Source organism: Mustela lutreola, chromosome 10 (assembly GCF_030435805.1).
Source record: "Mustela lutreola isolate mMusLut2 chromosome 10, mMusLut2.pri, whole genome shotgun sequence".
NCBI lineage: Eukaryota > Metazoa > Chordata > Mammalia > Carnivora > Mustelidae > Mustela > Mustela lutreola.
In genome coordinates, this window is record NC_081299.1 from 48,507,514 (window position 1) to 48,526,638 (window position 19,125).

Consider the following 19,125-nt stretch of genomic DNA (forward strand, 5'->3'; position numbering starts at 1 on the left):
GAAAGCTTGCCTCTACATCAATCTCAGCATTACACAATTAACATGTCTGACAAATATATTAACAATAAAACAATGCTGTTTCTTTTGTGCAAGAAAGGAGGTCTCTGTGTTAGACAAAGGAAAAGTAGATCTAACATAAGGTATTCATAGGCAAAAGTAAAGTTATTATTAGAGATAAAGGTATCCTAGGCTGTTTTATTTTTATTTATTTATTTCTTTTAAGTAGGCTCCAAGCCCAAAGTGGTGCTTGACCTTATAACCCTGAGATTAAGAGTCAGATGGTCTACTGACAGCCCACCAGGCACCTCCTTAGGCTGTTTTAATTAGCAGATTGAGGAAGGGCAGCAAAGGCAACTAGAAGTTTTGTCAAGAATGGGATAGAAGAGATTAAAAAGCTCAGCATGTTTTATCCTAAGAGCAATGTTATTAAAGGTTACAATGGAATAAATGATGGAACAAAGGTCAAGGATAAAGTGTCATTCCCTCTTGCAATGGAATATGGTATATTAATTATGCTTAAAAATTTTCTAGATTTTATGATGTTTTGACATCTTGGGTAGCCTTGCTGGCTGGAAGAGATTGCCCTTCCCAGGGTTAATTAATTTCTCTTCAAGCAAATATTTCCCCTGCCCCAAATCAACCCAGTCCAGATACTAAACAGCTAGGGACAGTCCTTAGGCTTGAAGCCTGCTGGAATTATTCAGACTAGCCAGTTCTAAGCTGTTTACCTTACCTTGCCTTGCCTTTCCTGTGGAAACCTCAGTAAAAGCTAGAGCCTGGGCTTTTGCCTCACTTGTGCGTCCTGACTGAGTGTGGCACTCCCCCATGTGATCCTGTGATGTCTCATGTCCCCTTTTTGTGGGAAATGTTACTAAACTATTCGTTCAAAAGCGGTTGTCACTCTATCTGTTATCTTATCATACCAGATAAAAATAACATCTTGGGTACAAATTGACACACATGGTTATTTTTAGTATCAGACAATTGAAAGGAGACAGATCCCAGAATGATTCACTGGAAACTCAATGTCTGTACTCAATTGATTGGCATGTTAAAAAACCTGTCAGTATGGATAAAAAACTAAAGGAGCTTTATAGTCATGAAGCATTTTAAAGAAAAATCAAGAGGCTCTCTAGAGTGGGAGGAGTGAGCAGGAGTGACGGAGAGTTCTAGAATAGACATAAAAATAACAAGACATTTATTGGACACATAATCTGTACAAGGCACAATACAGATGCTTTGTTTATGCCATTCCATTTAATCTTTACAACAAGCTCTCATCCATTTTGGGTTTACTTTGTGTATGGTGTGAGAGAATGGCCAAGTTTCGTTCTCCTGTATATAGCTGTCCATTTTCCCCAGCACTATTTGTTGAAGAGACTGTCTTTTTTCTACTGGATATTTTTTCCTGCTTTGTTGAAGATTAGTTGACCATAGAGTTGAGGGTTCATATCTGGGCTCTCTATTCTGTTCCATTGACCTATGAGTATGTTTTTGTTCCAGTACCTTGCTGTCTTGGTGATCATAGCATTGTAATATAGCTTGAAATCAGGCAATGCGATGCCCCAACTTTGTTTTTCTTTTTCAACTTTTCCTTGGCAGGTTGGGATCTTTTCTGGTTCCATACAAATTTTAGGATTGTTTGTTCCAGCACTTTTTTGATCGAGATGGTGTTGAAATTATAAATTGCTCTGGGCAGCATAGACATTTTAACAATGTTTATTCTTCTGATCCATGTGCATAGAATGTTTTTCCACCTTTTCGTGTCTTTTTGAATTTCTTTCATGAGTGTTCTATAGTTCCTAGAATATAGATCCTTCACCTCTTTGATTAGGTTTATTCCAGGATATCTTATGGTTTTTGGTGCTATTGTAAATGGAACTGATTCTCTAATTTCTCTTTCTATAGTTACATTGTTCATGTATAAGAAAGCAACTGATTTCTGTGCATTGATTTTGTATCCTGCTACATTACTGAATTGCCGTATGAGTTTAGTAATTTGGGGATAGAGTCTTTTGGGTTTTCACATAAAGTATCATGTCCTCTGTGAAGAGAGAGAGAGTTTGAATTCTTCTTTGCCAATTTAAATGTCTTTTATTTCTTTTTGTTGTCTTACTTGGTGTTGCTAAGACTTCTAGTACTATGTTGAACAATAGTGGAGAGAATAAGTATGCTGTCATGTTCCTGATCTCAAGGGAAAGGCTCTCAGCTTTTCCCTAAATGAGAATGGTAGTCACTGTGGGTTTTTCATGAAGTTGAGTATTCCCTCTATCCTTTATACTCTGAAGCGTGACAGGAATCCATCAAAATCCTAGAGGAGAACATAGGCAGTAAACTCTTTAACATCGGCCACAGCAACTTCTTTGAAGATGTGCCTCCAAAGGCAAAGGAAACAAAAGTGAAATGAACTTTTGGGACTTCATCAAGATGAAAAGCTTCTGCACAACAAAGGAAACAGTCAACAAAACAAAAGGGCAACCCATGGAATGGGAGAAGATATTTGCAAATGACATTACAGACAAAGGGCTGATATCCAGGATCTATAAAGAACTTATCAAACTCAACACACACAAAACAGATAACCATGTCAAAAAATGGACAGAAGGCATGAACAGACACTTCTCCAAAGAAGACATATAAGTGGCTAACAGACACATGAAAAAATGTTCATCATCACTAGCCATTAGGGAGATTCAAATCAAAACCACATTGAGATACCACCTTATACCAGTCAGAATGGCAAAGGTTGACAAGGTAAGAAACAAGTGTTGGAGAGGAAGTGGAGAAGGAGGAACCCTCTTACACTGTTGGTGGGAATGCAAGTTGGTGTAGTTACTTTTGAAAACAGTATGGAAATTCCTCAAAAAGTTAAAAATAGAGTTATCCTGTGACCCAGCAATTGCATTACTGGGTATTTGCCCCAAACATACAGATGTAGTGAAAAGAAGGGCCACATGCACCCCAATGTTCATATCAGCAATGTCCACAATAGCCAAACTGTGGAAAGAGCTGATATGCCCTTTAGCAGATGAATGGATAAAGAAGATGTGATTCATATATACAATGGAATATTACTCAGCCATTAGAAAGGATGAATACCCAACTTTTGGATCAACATGAGTGGGACTAGAGGAAATTATGCTAAGTGAAATAAGTCCATCAGAGAAAGTAAATTATCATATGGTTTCACTTATTTGTGGAGCATAAGGAATAGCATAGAGGACATTAGGAGAAGGAAAGGGAAAAGCTAAGGGGGGGGGGGAATTGGAGTGGGAGATGAAGCATGAGCGACTATGGACCCTGGGAAACAAACAGAGTTTTAGAAGGAACAGGGGTGGGGGAATGGGCTAGCCCAGTGATGCACTGGGTATTATATACAAACAATGAATCATGGAACACTACATCAAAAACTAATGATGTACTACTGTATGGTGACTAACATAATAAAAAAATAAAGATGGGCTATGAAGTGGCTATGAGAACTTAGATAAAAGAATAAAATATTTTGTTTAAAAAAAATCTTTACAACAAGCCTATAAGGCAGGTAGTCTTAGCACCCTTTTATATTTCAGAAGTTAAGTAAGTTTATTAAATATAATTTAAGAAATATTTATGGCTTGCTAACCTGGGCCAAGCCTGGTGTTAGGCCCTACAGTGAACAAAACAGATTTGGCTCCTGCTCTCACAGAGCTTGTAGATGTGAGGGGACAGCAAGCACTCATGACTGCACCACATGGAGCAGTGAGGGTCACTGTCAGAACTGTCCGGAGAACCACCTAATGTGGGCTTGGTGGCCCAGGTCTGGAGGCAATGACATTTAAGTCTAGGCTTGAAAGATGAATTAGATTTGGATTTGAATAGGCTAACGAGTAGAGAGGAAGAAGAGAAGAAGGAAGGGCCCAGGAAAAGGAAACTGGATATTGAAAACCTTAACGGTACACACAGGCTCCTAAGAGAGAGAGGAATACTTCCAGAGCATAGTTTAAGTTTTGAAAAGGCAAAAGATAAGGCTGCAGAGGGAGACAGGAGAATGAGGGTGAATTGCCTCAAGTCTGATTAGCCTCTGCTTTCTTCTGAGGGCAGTGGGAGCCATGGGTATGTTTTCAGCGGAGCTATTACCAGGTCAGAGTTTTCCAAAACTTACCTCCTAGTAAATTTGCAGATGAGACTTGAACCCTGCTTTGTACCACTACCCCAGCAGGAGAAAAGATTCAGCATTCTGTCCACAAGGCAGATCCATCTTTTAAATATCTGGCTAGCTATTTCAGGTGTTTCTTTCTCCTCCCTTCCTTTCTTCCTTTCTTTTTTCCTTCCTTCCTTCCTTTCTCTCTTTCTTTCTTTCTTCTTTTTTTTAAAGATTTTATTTATTTATTTGGTAGAGAGATCACAAGTAGGCAGAGAGGCAGGCAGAGAAAGAGAGGGGGGAAGCAGGCTCCCTCCTGAGCAGAGAGCCGCATGCAGGGCTGGATCCCAGGACCCTGAGATCATGACCTGAGCAGAAGGCAGAGGCTTACCCCACTGAGCCACCCAGGTGTCCCATCAGGTGTTTCTTAGAACAACATGTTTCACTGGAAATTTTTTTCGGTAATAGAAAACATTTCCATTTTCAGCCACATATAGATATTTTTCTGTCTCTGAGAATTGATACACTTCTACACTGCAGTATTCTGAAGGACTATGTATCAATACTTCATCAAGCCCATGGAGTCAAGGTGTCCCTTTTTTCATTTAAACACCAAAGCTTACTGAGGACCTTTGTTTTCAGCACTATGAGTACAAGTGAGCAAGGCAGGTAGGATTTCGGCCCTCATTCATCTTTCAGCCCAACTGTCACGGAATAAATTTTATGGCCTCTCCTATGGAAAGAGGAATATACCTTCTACTCCCAGGACTGCTGCAAGCAATGAGTATTATAATGTATTTAAAACACTTTGTGAATTCCAGAACTTTGGTATTTGCTGTCTCCCTCCAATAGAGTGTGAGCTATGGGTGGGCCAGAACTGTCTTGTGTCCTGCTGACTCCCAGCATTTAAGAACACTACCAGATTTGAAGAACAAATAGAGAAACATGGTGTCAGAGTGGCGATGATGGCTTGTTCAGGCCCCAGATATGTGGGAGTTTACATTTCTCTCTTCACTGACATCAATCACGCCAGACTGCTGTTTCTCAAAACAATGTATCCACAAAGTGTCAAAATAGATAAAATGGAAAATGTTGACTAAGAATCACCATGTTTCTGACTTTAGGAATTAGCAGAATATCTATAAAATCTCCAGTACTATAAGTTTCTGTCATTTGCTTTGCTTTGAATCACAAAACAGTGTTTGTGGATGACACGATAGCCTGAAATGAGTTTGGGGCATAATACTAGTTTTGTGATAGTTACCTAGAGGAATTGTTACAAAAGGAGCACAGAAATCTAACACAGATTTAGTAAATCTTCTTGGGGTGTTGGAAACTTGCAAGTTTTTTTTTTTTTTTCAGATCACTAATAAATTATTTTAAGGTGGTTGTATTGTGCAGTCCGTGAACACTTTCCTCCAAGACAAGTGACACAACAAATTATCTTAATATTGCGCAATGCATAGCTGGGGCTTGTGAGAAAATCTGCAGAGACAGCATCAAATGCAGATTTGAAAATTCCTGTTTTTTCAACATTTTAGACCAAGGTGTTGACGTGTTCTAGAAAGCTGTTAAATGGCTCAAAAAGGGATGCTAGTGATAATAAATACAACCACAAGAAAGATGCATATAAAAAGCTTGATAAGATTTCTCAAGAAATGTAGAATTGAAAAAAAAAGCAGTATTTACAAATTAATAGATTTAACATAGGATGTTAATATATACCATAAACCAACACGATATTAGAATTAATCATTTGATTGTTTTGTTTATGTTTGTAAAAAAAATTTATATTTTCTTTAGATTTTAACTTATGATTATGGAAAACTTCAAACATAGACACATGTGTCCAGGATAGGATAAGGGAATTCCATATACTCATCTCCAAGCTGTAATTATCAACTGACATTCTTGTTTTTTTTATACCCACATCACCCGCGACCAGAAATGAAGGAAATCACAGATGGTGTTATTACTTCATCCGAATCTTTTTCAGGATGCCTCTATAAAGAAGTGGTCTTCAAAGTGATGTCCTTGGGCTAGAAGCCTCAGCACCCTCTAGAAATGTGTTAGGAATGTGAATTCTTGAGACCCAGCCCAAAGCCACCAAATGAGAATTTCTGGGCTTGGGGTCCCCAAATCTGTGTTTTAGTAAGCCCTCCAGTACTTGTAATGCATGCTAAAGTTTGAGAACCATTGCCTTAAGGATAACTACTCTTTGAAAATATAACCATGATAACATTATATACCTTAAAAAATAGTAATCCCTTGGGGCACCAGGGATTTAGGCGACTTAGTCCTTAGGTGACTGCTTTGGGCTCAGGTCATAATCCCAGGTTCCTGGGATGGAGCCCTGCATTGGGGTCCCTGCTTAGCAGGAAGCCTGCTTCTCCCTCTCCCACTCCCCCTGCTTGTGCTCCCTCTCTCACTGTATCCCTCTCTGTCAAATAAATAAATAAAATCTTAAAAAAAATGGTAATCCCTTAACATCATCTAATATCCAGGCAATTATTCAAAAGCTCCCAATTATCTGATAGATCTTATTTTTACAGTTTGTTTATTCAAAACAGGAACCAATAAGAACCATATATTGCCATTGACTTAAATCTTCTACACCTTTTAAAAATTCTACTTCTTCCTTTACCCCCTGCCCCTTTGTGCGCCGTTTTTCCCCTTGAAATTTATTTGTTGAAGAAGCTGTGTTGTCTGCCCTATAAAATTTTCCATGGTCTGGATTTTGTTGCTTGTATTTCTATGTTTTTCAACAAACTTTCACATTATTTATTGTAAAATAATAGCCAGAACTAGGGTCTTGATCTTCTTCAAGTTCAATTGTCTTAAGTAAGATCTTTACATAGCTGGTACATTGCCTCATGTGAACAAATGCTGTCAGGTTGTCTTTCTTTTCATAGGTGCTGATTACTCATTGCTTTAGTCCATTTGTTTTTTTTTTTTTTAATTTTTATTTTTTTCATTAGAATTTTGGAAATGATGATATTTTTATCCCATTATAAATCTTCCTTTATTAATAGATTAATTGGAATACTATTCTCCAGAGAAACTGCCCTCATTAACTATTATCTAAAATACAGTTTATATAGAAAAGGAAAACAATAAATGCTCCTTTGATTGAACAGTTTTAAAAGTAGTTTGTTCCCTAGTATTCTTCAGAGGTGACCAATAAGCTTTTGTTATTTTCTTTTCTTAAGAATCACTATAAAGGTAGAGATTTAAATATATATAATGTGTTTAAATCACTATAATTATATATATTGTTTTATTGATAGCCAAATATAAGTGGTTTGAGTTTTTTGATTGTTTTTTTGATTGTTTGTTTGTAGTGAGAGCCATTTTAAATTAGATTCCAAATCTTTTTTTTTTTTTTTTTTTTGACAAAAGGTGGTGTTGGTTTTCTTCACTGCTTTTGGTATAAATAGATTTTCCAGCTCAAAGCTGGGATCAGCCTTCAGAATTTACCAAACATGATGCAGGTACTCAAGTACTCCTTGTTATAGGGTAGGTCATTGTTTCTGTGTTTTTTCCAGTGAACAAAGTTAGGAAATCAATTTTCTTAAAAGGAGTTCATACTGATATTCCCAATTCAAATGTTAGGACTTTGGGGTTTTATAAAAGCTCATCAATACTATATCTATATTTCATTTCTCCTACACTAGAAATTCCAGATCTAAAACCACCAATATAATGACTCATTTGCTTTATTCTACAATATATACACACAATAACAATGTCAACATAACAGTTACTGAAAACACTTGGAGACAGTTTTTCAAAAAATATTTTCCTCAGGGTATACATCCCATTAGAGACACACAGTGAAGTCATTGTGTTTTAAAATCATTTTGGGGTGCCTGGGTGGTTCAGTTCCTTAAGGCTCTGACTCTTCATTTTGGCTCTGGTCATGATCTCAGGGCTGTAAGATCAGAGTTGTGAGATAGAGCCCTGAATCAGGCTCTTCGCTCAGTGGGGAGTCCCTCTCTCTCTACCTCTGACCCTCCTCTGGCTCACGTGCACACTCTCTCTCAAGTAAATAAATACCTCTTTAAAAAAATCATTTACAATAGTTTCATTCTCTTTGGTTTTATTTTCAGTGAGTACATAGGTCCATGTGGTACCCAGCCTCCAGGGTGGCTCTAAGTAGTCCCTGCCTCCTAGGGCTCATGTTCTTGTGTGGTCCTCCCCCCACCACATCTCATGAGGATTATCTCTGTAACCAGTATAATATTGGAGTATCACGTGTCACTTCTGAGATTAGGTTATTACAGAGATTGGGCTTACTGCTATGGTTGGGTGCGCACATCTCTCTATCTTCCTTTCCAGCATAACTCATCTATGGGATGCCAGATACCATGTCTTGAGTAGCCCTATGGAGAGGCCCCAGTACAAAAAAGACTGTTATCTCTGGCAACAGTTAGCAAGTAGCTGAGGCCTCTATCAATAGCCACTCAAATAAGCAGAGAAGTGCATCTTCGTGCTGTGGTCAAGCTTTCAGGTGAATGTATTCCTGGCCAACATTTGGAGTGATATTTCAGGGGAGACCTTGAGCTAGACGCACTCATTTAAGCTCCTCCTGGATTCTTGTCCCTCAGATATAGTGCAAGATGATACATGGTTATTATATTGATTTATGTAGCTATGTTTTGGGACAATTTGTTATTCAGCAATAGATAACTAACAGAGACTTATTTTGTTTTTGATTTTTAGGAATTGGTTTTTTAATTTTTAAATTTGTTTTAGATTTATGTGAAATATTTATGTGATTCCAAAGCCAAATCTAGAAAAACGAATAATTCAGAAATGAGTTATTTCTGTTTTTGATCCTTCCAACATTTTCCCTTTATCTCCAAGAGATAATCACTTTAAAAAATCCTTTTTATTCATTCCTTCATTTTGAAAAACATAAATAATAGAGGATAGATAGACAATAGACAGACAGACAGACAGATAGATAATAGATAGATACCTCGAAGCATAGTCTATGTATTTTTTTCACCTTGCTTTCATTTAGTTAATGCTGTATCTAGCTAGATTACTCCATACAATGATACACAGTGATATTCATATACTGTCAAACTATTTCCTTGTGATATTCTTCATTCCTTCTTAAAGTTTTTAAATACTCTGTGTGGATGTACTGTAATTTATTCAACCAATCCCTTATGGATGAGAATTTAGGTCTTTATATATATTTTTTTTGTAACAAATAATGTTACAATGAATACTTTCTGCATAAATCTTTTCACATTTTTTCCAGTGTATCCTTAGGATAGATTACTGAAAGTGAGATTTTTCATGTCAACAAATAAATGCATATGTAGTTTTGCTAATTATTGCCAAATTTTCTGCCAAAGCAGTTTTCTACTTTAAATTTCTTCTACCTCCTAACAAAGTATGTTGTCAATTTTCTGGATTTTTGCCAATGTAATTGTGAGAAATTATATCTCAGGGTGGTGTTAATTTATGTTCCTTTTATTAAGAGCAACGCTATACTTTTTGATATGCTTAAGGACCATGTACATTTATCTTGCTGTGAACTGTCCATATGTTTTGCCTATTTTTCTAATAGTTTACTGTCTTTTTTTCTTTTTTCTTTTTGATAGAAGATGCTATATGTTAGGGATATATTTATGATATAAATTGCAGATTTTTTTCTTCAGTTTGTCAGGTATGTATGTATATTGTACACAGTGGTTCTGGCCACATATGGCTAGTCAAAATTATCACATTTTTTCTTATTGTATCTGCATTTTGAGTCACAGTTGAGAAATTTCCCCTTATCTTGGATTACAGAGGAAATCATCCATTTTCTTGTACTATTGTGTAAATTTATTTTTTTATATTTCAGCCTCTGGTCCATTTGGAATATATCCCAGTGTATATCATATATATGTACAATATATGAGAGGCCCAATTTAAAATTTTCTCTGTGGCTATCCAATAATCCCAGTATTATTTATTAAAAAGTCCATCTTTTCTCTACAAATTTGCAATATCCTCTTTATTATATGCAAAACTGTAACATGCGATTGAGTCTGTTTGTTGATATTTCTTTTCAATTCTGTAGTCTCCTATCTATCCCTGGGCCCAGATAATTTTCTTTTAGATACAGAGATTTTGTGTTTTGTATTTGTTAAGGCTAGCCTTACACCCATTTCTCTTCTATTCCTGACTCTTCTTTCCTGACTGTTATTTCAAATTAACATTTAATCAATTTGACTAATTCCAAAAGAAAATGAAACAAAAATATAGTACCATTTTTATTGGAATCACATTAAATTTATAAATTACCTTAAGGAGGATTGATTATGTTAACTTTTTTCAAGATTTTTTTTTATTGTGGTAAAATATACATAACATAAAAACATAAAAATATGTATGTGTAAAAATATACATATCTGAGAGTGCAGTTCATTGGGATTAAGTACATTCCTATTGTCCAGCCACACCCCCCCCCCCATACATCCCCATGGCTCTTTTCATCACACAAAACTGAATATCTATACCCATTCAACAATAACTACCTATTCCCTCCTTACCCAAGTCCCTGGCAGCCACTCTTCTACTTTCTGTTTCTAGGATTTGACTACTCTTAGTATCTTTTGTAAGTGGAATTACATAGAGTTTGCCTCTTTGGAACAGGCCTACTGTCCTCAAGGTTCATCCATTTTATAACATGTGTCAGAGTTTCCTTCCTTTGTAAGGCTGGATAACATTCCATCATGTGCCTATACCCCAGATTTTGCTTACCTACTTACCTTTGATGAATACTTGGGTGGCTTCCCCATTTTAGCTACTGTGAATAATGCTACTAAGCACATGGATATGTAACCCTCCTTTCAATTCTTTTGAGTGGATGAAATGGATGATATGGTAATTAAGTTTTTAATTTTTAAAAAATTTTTGAGAAGCCACCATACTGTTTTCCACAATAGTTATACCACTTTACATTTCCAGCAAGAATGCACAAAAGTTTCCAATGAATCCGTATCCCAGCTAACATTTGTTGTTTTCTGGTTTTTTTTTTTTTTTTTTTTTGTCTTCTATGTTTGTAGCTATCCTAATGGGTGTTAAGTGATATCTCATTGTACTTTTGATTTGCATTCCCTAATTAGTGATGTTGAATATCTTTCCATGTGCTTACTGTCCATTTTTAAATCTTTAAAGAAATGTCTATTCAGGTCCTTGCTGATTTTTGAATCAGATTGCTTCTTTTTTGGTGGTTTAGCTTTGGAGTTCTCTATGTATTCTGAATAGTAATCTCACATCAGATATGGTATTTGCCAGTACTTTCTCCCAACATGTGGATTGCCTTTGTACAATCAACTGTGTATTGTGGTACACAACTTTTTTTTTTAAATTAATTTGCATAAAACCCAATTTGTCAATTTTTTATTTTGGTGCCTATGCTTTTGGGGTCATATCCAAAAAATCACTGTCAGGTCCAATCTGAAGATTTTGTCTTCAATCTGAAGATATTTCTTCTAAGAGTTTTATCATTTTACATCATATATTTTAAGTCATGGATCCATTTTCAGTTAATTTTTGTATTTGGTAACTGCAAACTTTGTATATGGACATCCAGTTTTTCCAATGCCATTTCTTGAAAAGACCATCTTTTCCCCATTGAATCATCTTGGTAGCCTTGTTAAAAAAAATCATTTGACCATGTATATGAGGATTTATTATGGACCCTATCTAATCTGTTGGTCTCTATATCTGTCTTTATGACAGTACCATAATGGTTTTATTATTGTACCTTTGTAGTACCTTCTTTTTCAGGTTTACTTTGGATCTTCAGGGTCCCTTGAGATTCCATATGAATTTTAGGATGGGTTTATATTTCTTCAAAAAGAATCCATTGGAATTATGATAGAGATTGATGATGTAAACTTTTTTCAGTATAAGAACATACTATACCTTTCTGTTGTTCAAATCTACTCTTGTGTCTTTTAGGAGAGTTTTATTTTTTTTCTCATAAAGTTTTGGACATTTCTTGTTATGATTGGCTATTCATTTTATTTATTTATTTTTTTAGTTAATTTAATTATGCTTTGTTATTATAAATGCTGTCTTCTATCTTTTGTCCTAACTAGTTTTTGTTTATATATGTGAGGGACACTGATTTGTATATGTTGATGATAAAATCATGTTTTTGCCAAATTCTCTTAGTGTTTTAGTAGTTTCTTCATAATCTGTTTTGAAATTTTATATGTATAATCTTACCATCTGAAAATAGTTTTTCCTCTTCCCTTCTAATTATTATGCCTATAATTGTTTTCTTTTGTTTAATTACTTTGGCCAATACTTCCAACATAATATTAAAGAACAGTGGAAATAACAGATATCCTTGACTTCTTCCGGACTCCAATGTGAAAGCCTCTAGCATTTGTCAATTAATAGAATATTGGCTTTGGGTTAATATATAGAGAGAACCATTTTGGAAACAAAAGTGAAGAAGAAATTCTTATTTTCAGGAGATTTACAGATTTGTGGAAGGAGACAAGGAAGCCTTTTTTTTTTAAATTTATAAAAGACCTATTCACTTATTTGCAAGTATTTTCAAGAAGTTTTACCATAAATTATGTGTTTATGAGAAGCATTATAGTGTAATGCATACATTTTTTAAAAAAGATTCATTTATTTACTTGAGAGAGAGAGAATGTGATCAGGGGAGGGGTATTGGGAGAAGGAGAGAGAAGGCATCCTTATGCAGCCTTCCCAGCTGAGCACAGAGCCCGATGCGGGGGCTTGATCCTAGGACCCTGAGATCATGACCTGATTTGAAGCCAAGAATCTGTTGCTTAACTGACTGAGCCACCCAGGTGTCCCAATGCACACATTTTTCTAAATATTGTCCTTAAGTGTGGTAAAGACTGTTTCTTTGGGGCAAATATTTCTAAAATATTACAGTGGTTTCTAGTGCTTCAAAGTTCAACTCTACTCAACAAAACAGTGTTTCTTGTTATTTAATTGCTCTCTCTTTAGGGAGAGTTTTCCTTTTCTCCTAAGTGTTGAGGTCCAATAATGAAAAAGAGATTGGGAAACATGGGGGTGGTGGATCCAGACAACTTAGGTTCACATCCTAGACCCACCAATATTCGACTGGTTGTATGAGCATTGGCAAGTTTCTTAATGTCACTGTATCTCAGTTTTCTCACCTATAAAATGGAGATATTAGCCCCTACTTCACACCACTGCTTTTGAATTTTTTAATTCATTTTTGAGCACAATTGACACACAATGTTATATTAGAAGAAACGACCCATTTTAATAGTATAGCAACAACTGCTATAAGGGAATGTACAGACTGATTTATGATTACCTTATGAAAAACACTTATTTTGGCAATCGGTCAATGATGCTTCTTGGTAGAGCTGATATCTAAATTGAACCCCTGGTATAATTAGGAGTTAAATGAAGATGAAGGGAAATTTTCATACTAAAGGAATAGCATTGGCAAAGCCTAGAAGTTAAAATGGAACAGAGCTCTATTGGGGAAATGGAGGTTGTTTAGGGAAGGGTGGATAAGGGGAGAAGTAGAGAGTGGATAGAAGTGAGTTGGAATGGCGGTCAAGGAATTTTCATTTTATACTAGGGCAAAGAGTATTAAATAATGGTTTTAAGTGTTTTAAGTAGTGGCCACACTTGAGTAATCTTGATGTTCCTCCTAAAAGAGGCAGAATATATATATCCTTACCTGAGTGGTATTGTGCTTTGCCATGTGGCTTGCCTTGGCCAATGGGATGGATATTAGTGGACATGACATAAGCAAAGACTTAAAATGTACTTGTGGTTGAGTCTGTCCTCTTGAAATGTTTCCATTACCATAAGAAGAACTTGCTTTGAGGAGTCCCCTGGATTCAGAACAATAAGAAAAACACAGAGCAGACTTGAACCAAATCTACCATTTGGAACCAAGCTGAGAAAAATCTAATATATATAAAAAAAGCAAAAGCTATCTTAGCTCATATTTGGAGCTGGGAGCACAAATGCTTATTGTTATAAGCCACTGAGTGCTAGGGTGATTTGTTGCACTGTAATAGTAATAGCTGACCAGTACAGAGAGGGAAGCAGAGAAAAGCAGAGTCAGTTTGAAGATAATTAAAATCATCTTGTTGAAGTAGTATGGTGGTTTGACTAGATTGATGGCAGATGAAGCAGAAGTAAGAAGGTATTTTGAGAGGTATAGGGGGCAGAATTTAAAGGGCAAATATCAATGGATATTTGACTCAGAGAGGGAAGAAGAAAGCATGCTCAGGGTTCTCGCTGGAATAATTGGGAGGGTACTGAAACTGTTCTGAGAGCCACAGACCACAGAAAAAGAACAAGAAAAAAGGTTCTGTTTTGAACCTAGTGAATCTACCAATGCACAGCCAAGTGACAATGTTCTTGACATCTGTCTATTCACTTACGAAATGAGGATGACATCATGTGCCTCTACCTATCTCAGAGGGCTACTGTGCAGAACAAACAAGATAAAACACACAAGTGCTTTGAAAAGAACACATAACCCATCAACTATGATAATTATTAAAATTTAAGCACTAACACTTTCATTTTCATGCTGCCAGATGCAAAAAACACACTCTAATTTTATTTTTGAAACCGTGCTACAGAGTTTGTAGCTAGTCACACATTCTTTTTTATTTTCTGAGAGCAGGCTGAGCTGATTCTTCTGAGAAATAATACAAATGATATTTGTGTTTTCAAAGACACATAAGGTACAGAATTTGGAGTAAAAATATTGTAGGGCTACTGTTGAGACGAGTCAGGTGCTTGACTCGTGAGACCTCAAACTGATCATTTAAGCTCTCTGGGCTCCCCCTTCTTCACTTCTGAAGTGAAGGTTTGTACTTGTTGATTTCTAAAATATCTTGCTGTTCTCAGATACGTGAAATCATGGGTTCTCATAGCATTTTCAGCTTTACTTACCTCCTACTAACTAATGATGATCTTCAAATTTGATCTGTAATTTAGAAAAGAGTTTCACACTTGCCTGTCCTCACCCACGTTAGCTCAGTCTTTATCAGCAACTTTTCTTTTGGAACAAATTCAGGCAGTCCAGATTGCCTGTTACATCCCAGGCAGGAAGGCTTATTTTCATCTATGTGTGAGGGAGAAGGATCTAGAAGGAGTTCTGATTGGTTTGCTTCTTTCACTGCAGCAGAATTCCATTTACCACTTAGTCAAGGTGGTAATGAGGGTCTCCATACCAGGCAACTGTGGCTGCCATCTGGCAGGCCAGCACCGCACACTCGGCAGACAGAACCAATTAGTCAGGCCCCACACCTCCCAGGAGGTCTTGCTGTATTTGGTGGCTGGGTGTCAGCTCTGCTGAGTCTTCCACAAGAAACCTCATCAAGTTGTAGAAGGGGAGGGGCAAATCATCTCCCTCTGGCAGGACAGAGTTAGCAAAGAATCCAGATCTTGAAGGTCCAAGGACAGCTTCCTCAAAGAACATTCTGCCCATGATAATGGTGAATGCAGAATGTACCAGAAATGGGCAGCTTGATGTGGTAGAGGGAGTATCAAGAAAGAAATTTCTGTTTGTAAGAGAAAAACTATAAATGACTTCAATGCCCACCATTAAGGGATTAGTCAAATGAGCCATGTTATAGCCATACAATGGAATGAATACAGTTGGTGATTAAGGATTTAGGATTTGGTCTTTGGTTATGGCTCTGCCACTTCTCAGCCTTTTGACCTGGGCAAGGTGCTTGACCTTGCTTTTTATTTGTGTCATCTATGAACTGAAGACAATAAGAGTTCTTACTTCTTTGGGTGCTTGGGAATAGTAAGTTAGTCAACACATGTAAAGAACTTAGAATGGTGCCCGGCACATAGTAAATGCTATTTAATGTTCACTCTGAGAGTATGATTCTCATAGCCTTTCCAGATGATGCTTTGTATGAATTTTTTGAAGCCAGGATGAAATTTCTTAATATGAAATGAATCAAGCAGGATAATGAAGGCTATATACAAAATTATTCTATATCTATGCATAGAGAAAAGGAGAGAAAGAAATATTATTATTATTTTTTCTTTCATTGAGTTTTCTTTTCTTCTTACTTATATTCTCCATCTGCCAAAATTGTACATAAGTATGCAATACTTAATAATAAGAAAGATGATTTTTTAAAAAAGGAAGAAAAGACTAGAGAAGAAAACCTGGATAAACATCTTATCTCTACACTTAAGAGTGACTTCAACTTTTCTAAGCCTTGGTTTTATCATCTATACTATAGTGATACCAAAAACACCGGTTTCTACTGCAAAGGATTAATTCCAAGGAATAAATATTAAAATTTACCTGGAAGAAATCATAAATTACTTAGGCAGTAATAAAATGTTTTATAACTATAATATTATTACCAAGGTCATCCTTAGGGAGTAACAACAAATACATTAAAGCTAGAGTCAAAATTATGTAAAAACTCAGATGTCTTTAGAAGTTCAGAATGGATCATTTTACCTCTGCTGATGTACTATGTCCTATTCCAACCAGGCTTTAAATTCAAGAACTACTTGTAAGACAGGCAAAAAAGGAGCACCTCGGTGGCTCAGTTAGTTAATCCTCTGCCTGTAACCCAGGTCATGATCCCAGGACCCTGGGATGGAGCCCAGAGTTGGGCTCCCTGTTCAATAGAGAGCCTGCTTCTCCCTCTTCCTCTGCCCACCCTCCTTCCCTTACTCATGCTCTCTCTCTCTCTCCTCCAAATAAATAAGCAAAATCTTAAAAAAAAAAAAAAAAGTCAAAAGAATGCGTTAACTGGGGGTTTCGAAGGTTCAGCTTGCAGTGTGGGCTGTGCCACTGACATTTTGGGCAAGATACTTTCATTTCTGGACCCACATTCAACTAGACCTTGCAGAGTATGGTCTGAGGTCCTCTGGGGGGCCATTAACCACTTTAAATTATAAGCTTTGCAGAATTCTTAATGAGCAAAAGACCACAAATCCATAGACTTTTATTTTCTCAGATGACTAAAGACTAGCTAGTATCTGAGTGATTTAGCAAGGGCTATTAAAATTATAAACTAAAAATAGTTATGTTAGAGTTTACTGCAGACTCTAATTCAGTATTCTACTAAAATATTTGGCTGTCACTTAATGCTTGGCAGCACTGCAAAACTCCTACTCTATGTATCCATCTAATTGCAATTTCAGCAATTTTTGGAAATGGTACTTTGTTATCAATGAATCATTAGTTTTGTTTTGATTTGGATCCAGTTTTCAATTGCTGCTATTCTTTCCTTTTAATTACAAATTACTAATCATATAGATTTATCATTATCATGTTAGTTTGTTGTGGATTGTTTGGTTGATTTTTAACGGAGTACAGAGATGTATATTTCTGTCAAGATTTTTGGCTGATAATTTTTTGATATGTAGAATGGTTGCATTGCATTTTGAAAATAAATGATCTCTTCCTGTAAAGTTAAAGCAGACAAACCTTCCCCACCCAACACACCCTGAATTTGCATGTACATTTACTCAGATTGCTGTATGAGTATCACTGAGATAGCCACCGATAGAGTAGGTTGGCCAACTTGGTTGGTGGTCAACCAAGATGGAATATACAAAATGACCTAAAAATTTAGTTTTGGACTTAAAAGAAACAAATTCCAAGTCTATCTTAAGAATAATATAGTAATTACCAATAGAACAAGAGCCTGTGGTGTGAATCTGTTTCCAACCTAATCCTGAATTTTCCTAGTCAACTACCAAGGAAAGTTTGGGTATTCGTCACTCCTTTGCTATCCAGAAATCCGCTATTGAGTGCTCCTTTTAGGACTTTCTGGTTGTTCTCTGGTTTCTGATTGTTCTCTGGGTCCTTGCTTTCTTCCTTATCCTCTGGGTCATGATTGAATTGTTGATCAGTAGGATGAGTAGGAACTGGGGCGTCTGTGCTCATCTGCCTTGTACCACCATTCATGGATTTCTGGAGTACTGTTTGAGTTCTGCCTTCAAGTTCTCATTTTCCTTGCTGTGAAGAAACAGTTTTATTCTTTGTTAATCACAGGGCAGTCTTGCATATACTAGGCTGGCGTAAGAAACAGAAGGTATGAGTCTCGTGGTGTGAACAGTGGTAACTCAGCATGGTGGAACGAAGAGAATCCAAATCCTCTCAGATCCTTAAGGTAAGTAATGGCGGTGTAAAAAATGAACCTTGCAGGTTATCACATATCTTACTGACAAATCTAATGGGTATTTTTAGGGTTGGCCAGTCAAGGGGGTTTGCTAGCTGCAGTCTTGCTCCGTGTCTCTCATTCTGTGGCTTCTTTTTCTCTCAGTAGTCCTCCATTTAAGTTTAATATTAAATAGAGAAAAGAAAAGGAAAAAAGAAACTGTAGGAATGATTCAAATAGATGCAAATAAACAGCACAATTTTTTAAAAGATTCAACCTTGTTTAATAACTAAAGACTCACAAATCAAAACAAGTATATAAGACATCATTTTAAATTTAGGAAATGTCTTTGGAAGTAAGAAAGTCAAATGCTAATGGCCATATAAATAAACATAAATAATATAGTGGGTGACCTGACAAAACATTTGAAGAGTCAGTCAGGAAGTTGTAATGGATTAACCTACTAAATCAATATTTAAGATTGTTTTTTATGGGTAAAAATATAGAAGAAGAAAAATTTCAAACTCTAAGTATTTAGTAATAGGTGAATATGTTGAGCATTTCATTTGTGTTCATATGATAGAATTTATAAAGCTACAAAAATAGTAATAATTTTAATGACACAAAAACATGTCCAGTTATACAAATAAGTGAAAAATATAATTATCTCAACTATGTAAGATGCATGTGCATAATATATATATATGTTTATGTGAGAAAAATGTGTAAAAAAATGCCAGAAGTAAATAGTAAGTTTCTCTGGGTAGTAGAACTCAGAATATTACTATACTATCTTTAACATTATTATTCTAAATTTTTTACATAAAATATTATTTTGAAATCAGGAAAGTCAATTTC

The 19,125-nt window shown here is 36.1% G+C and overlaps 1 protein-coding gene across 1 annotated transcript in view; it reads right to left on the minus strand.

The window, feature by feature from the left end:
- C10H1orf87 (chromosome 10 C1orf87 homolog) overlaps positions 1 to 19,125 on the minus strand; it is an 88,217-nt gene that overhangs the window by 48,394 nt on the left and 20,698 nt on the right. Inside the window, 2 exon segments of the mRNA XM_059138516.1 lie at positions 17,889 to 18,103; positions 18,106 to 18,125. Coding sequence (XP_058994499.1) covers positions 17,889 to 18,103; positions 18,106 to 18,125 — 235 coding nt within the window.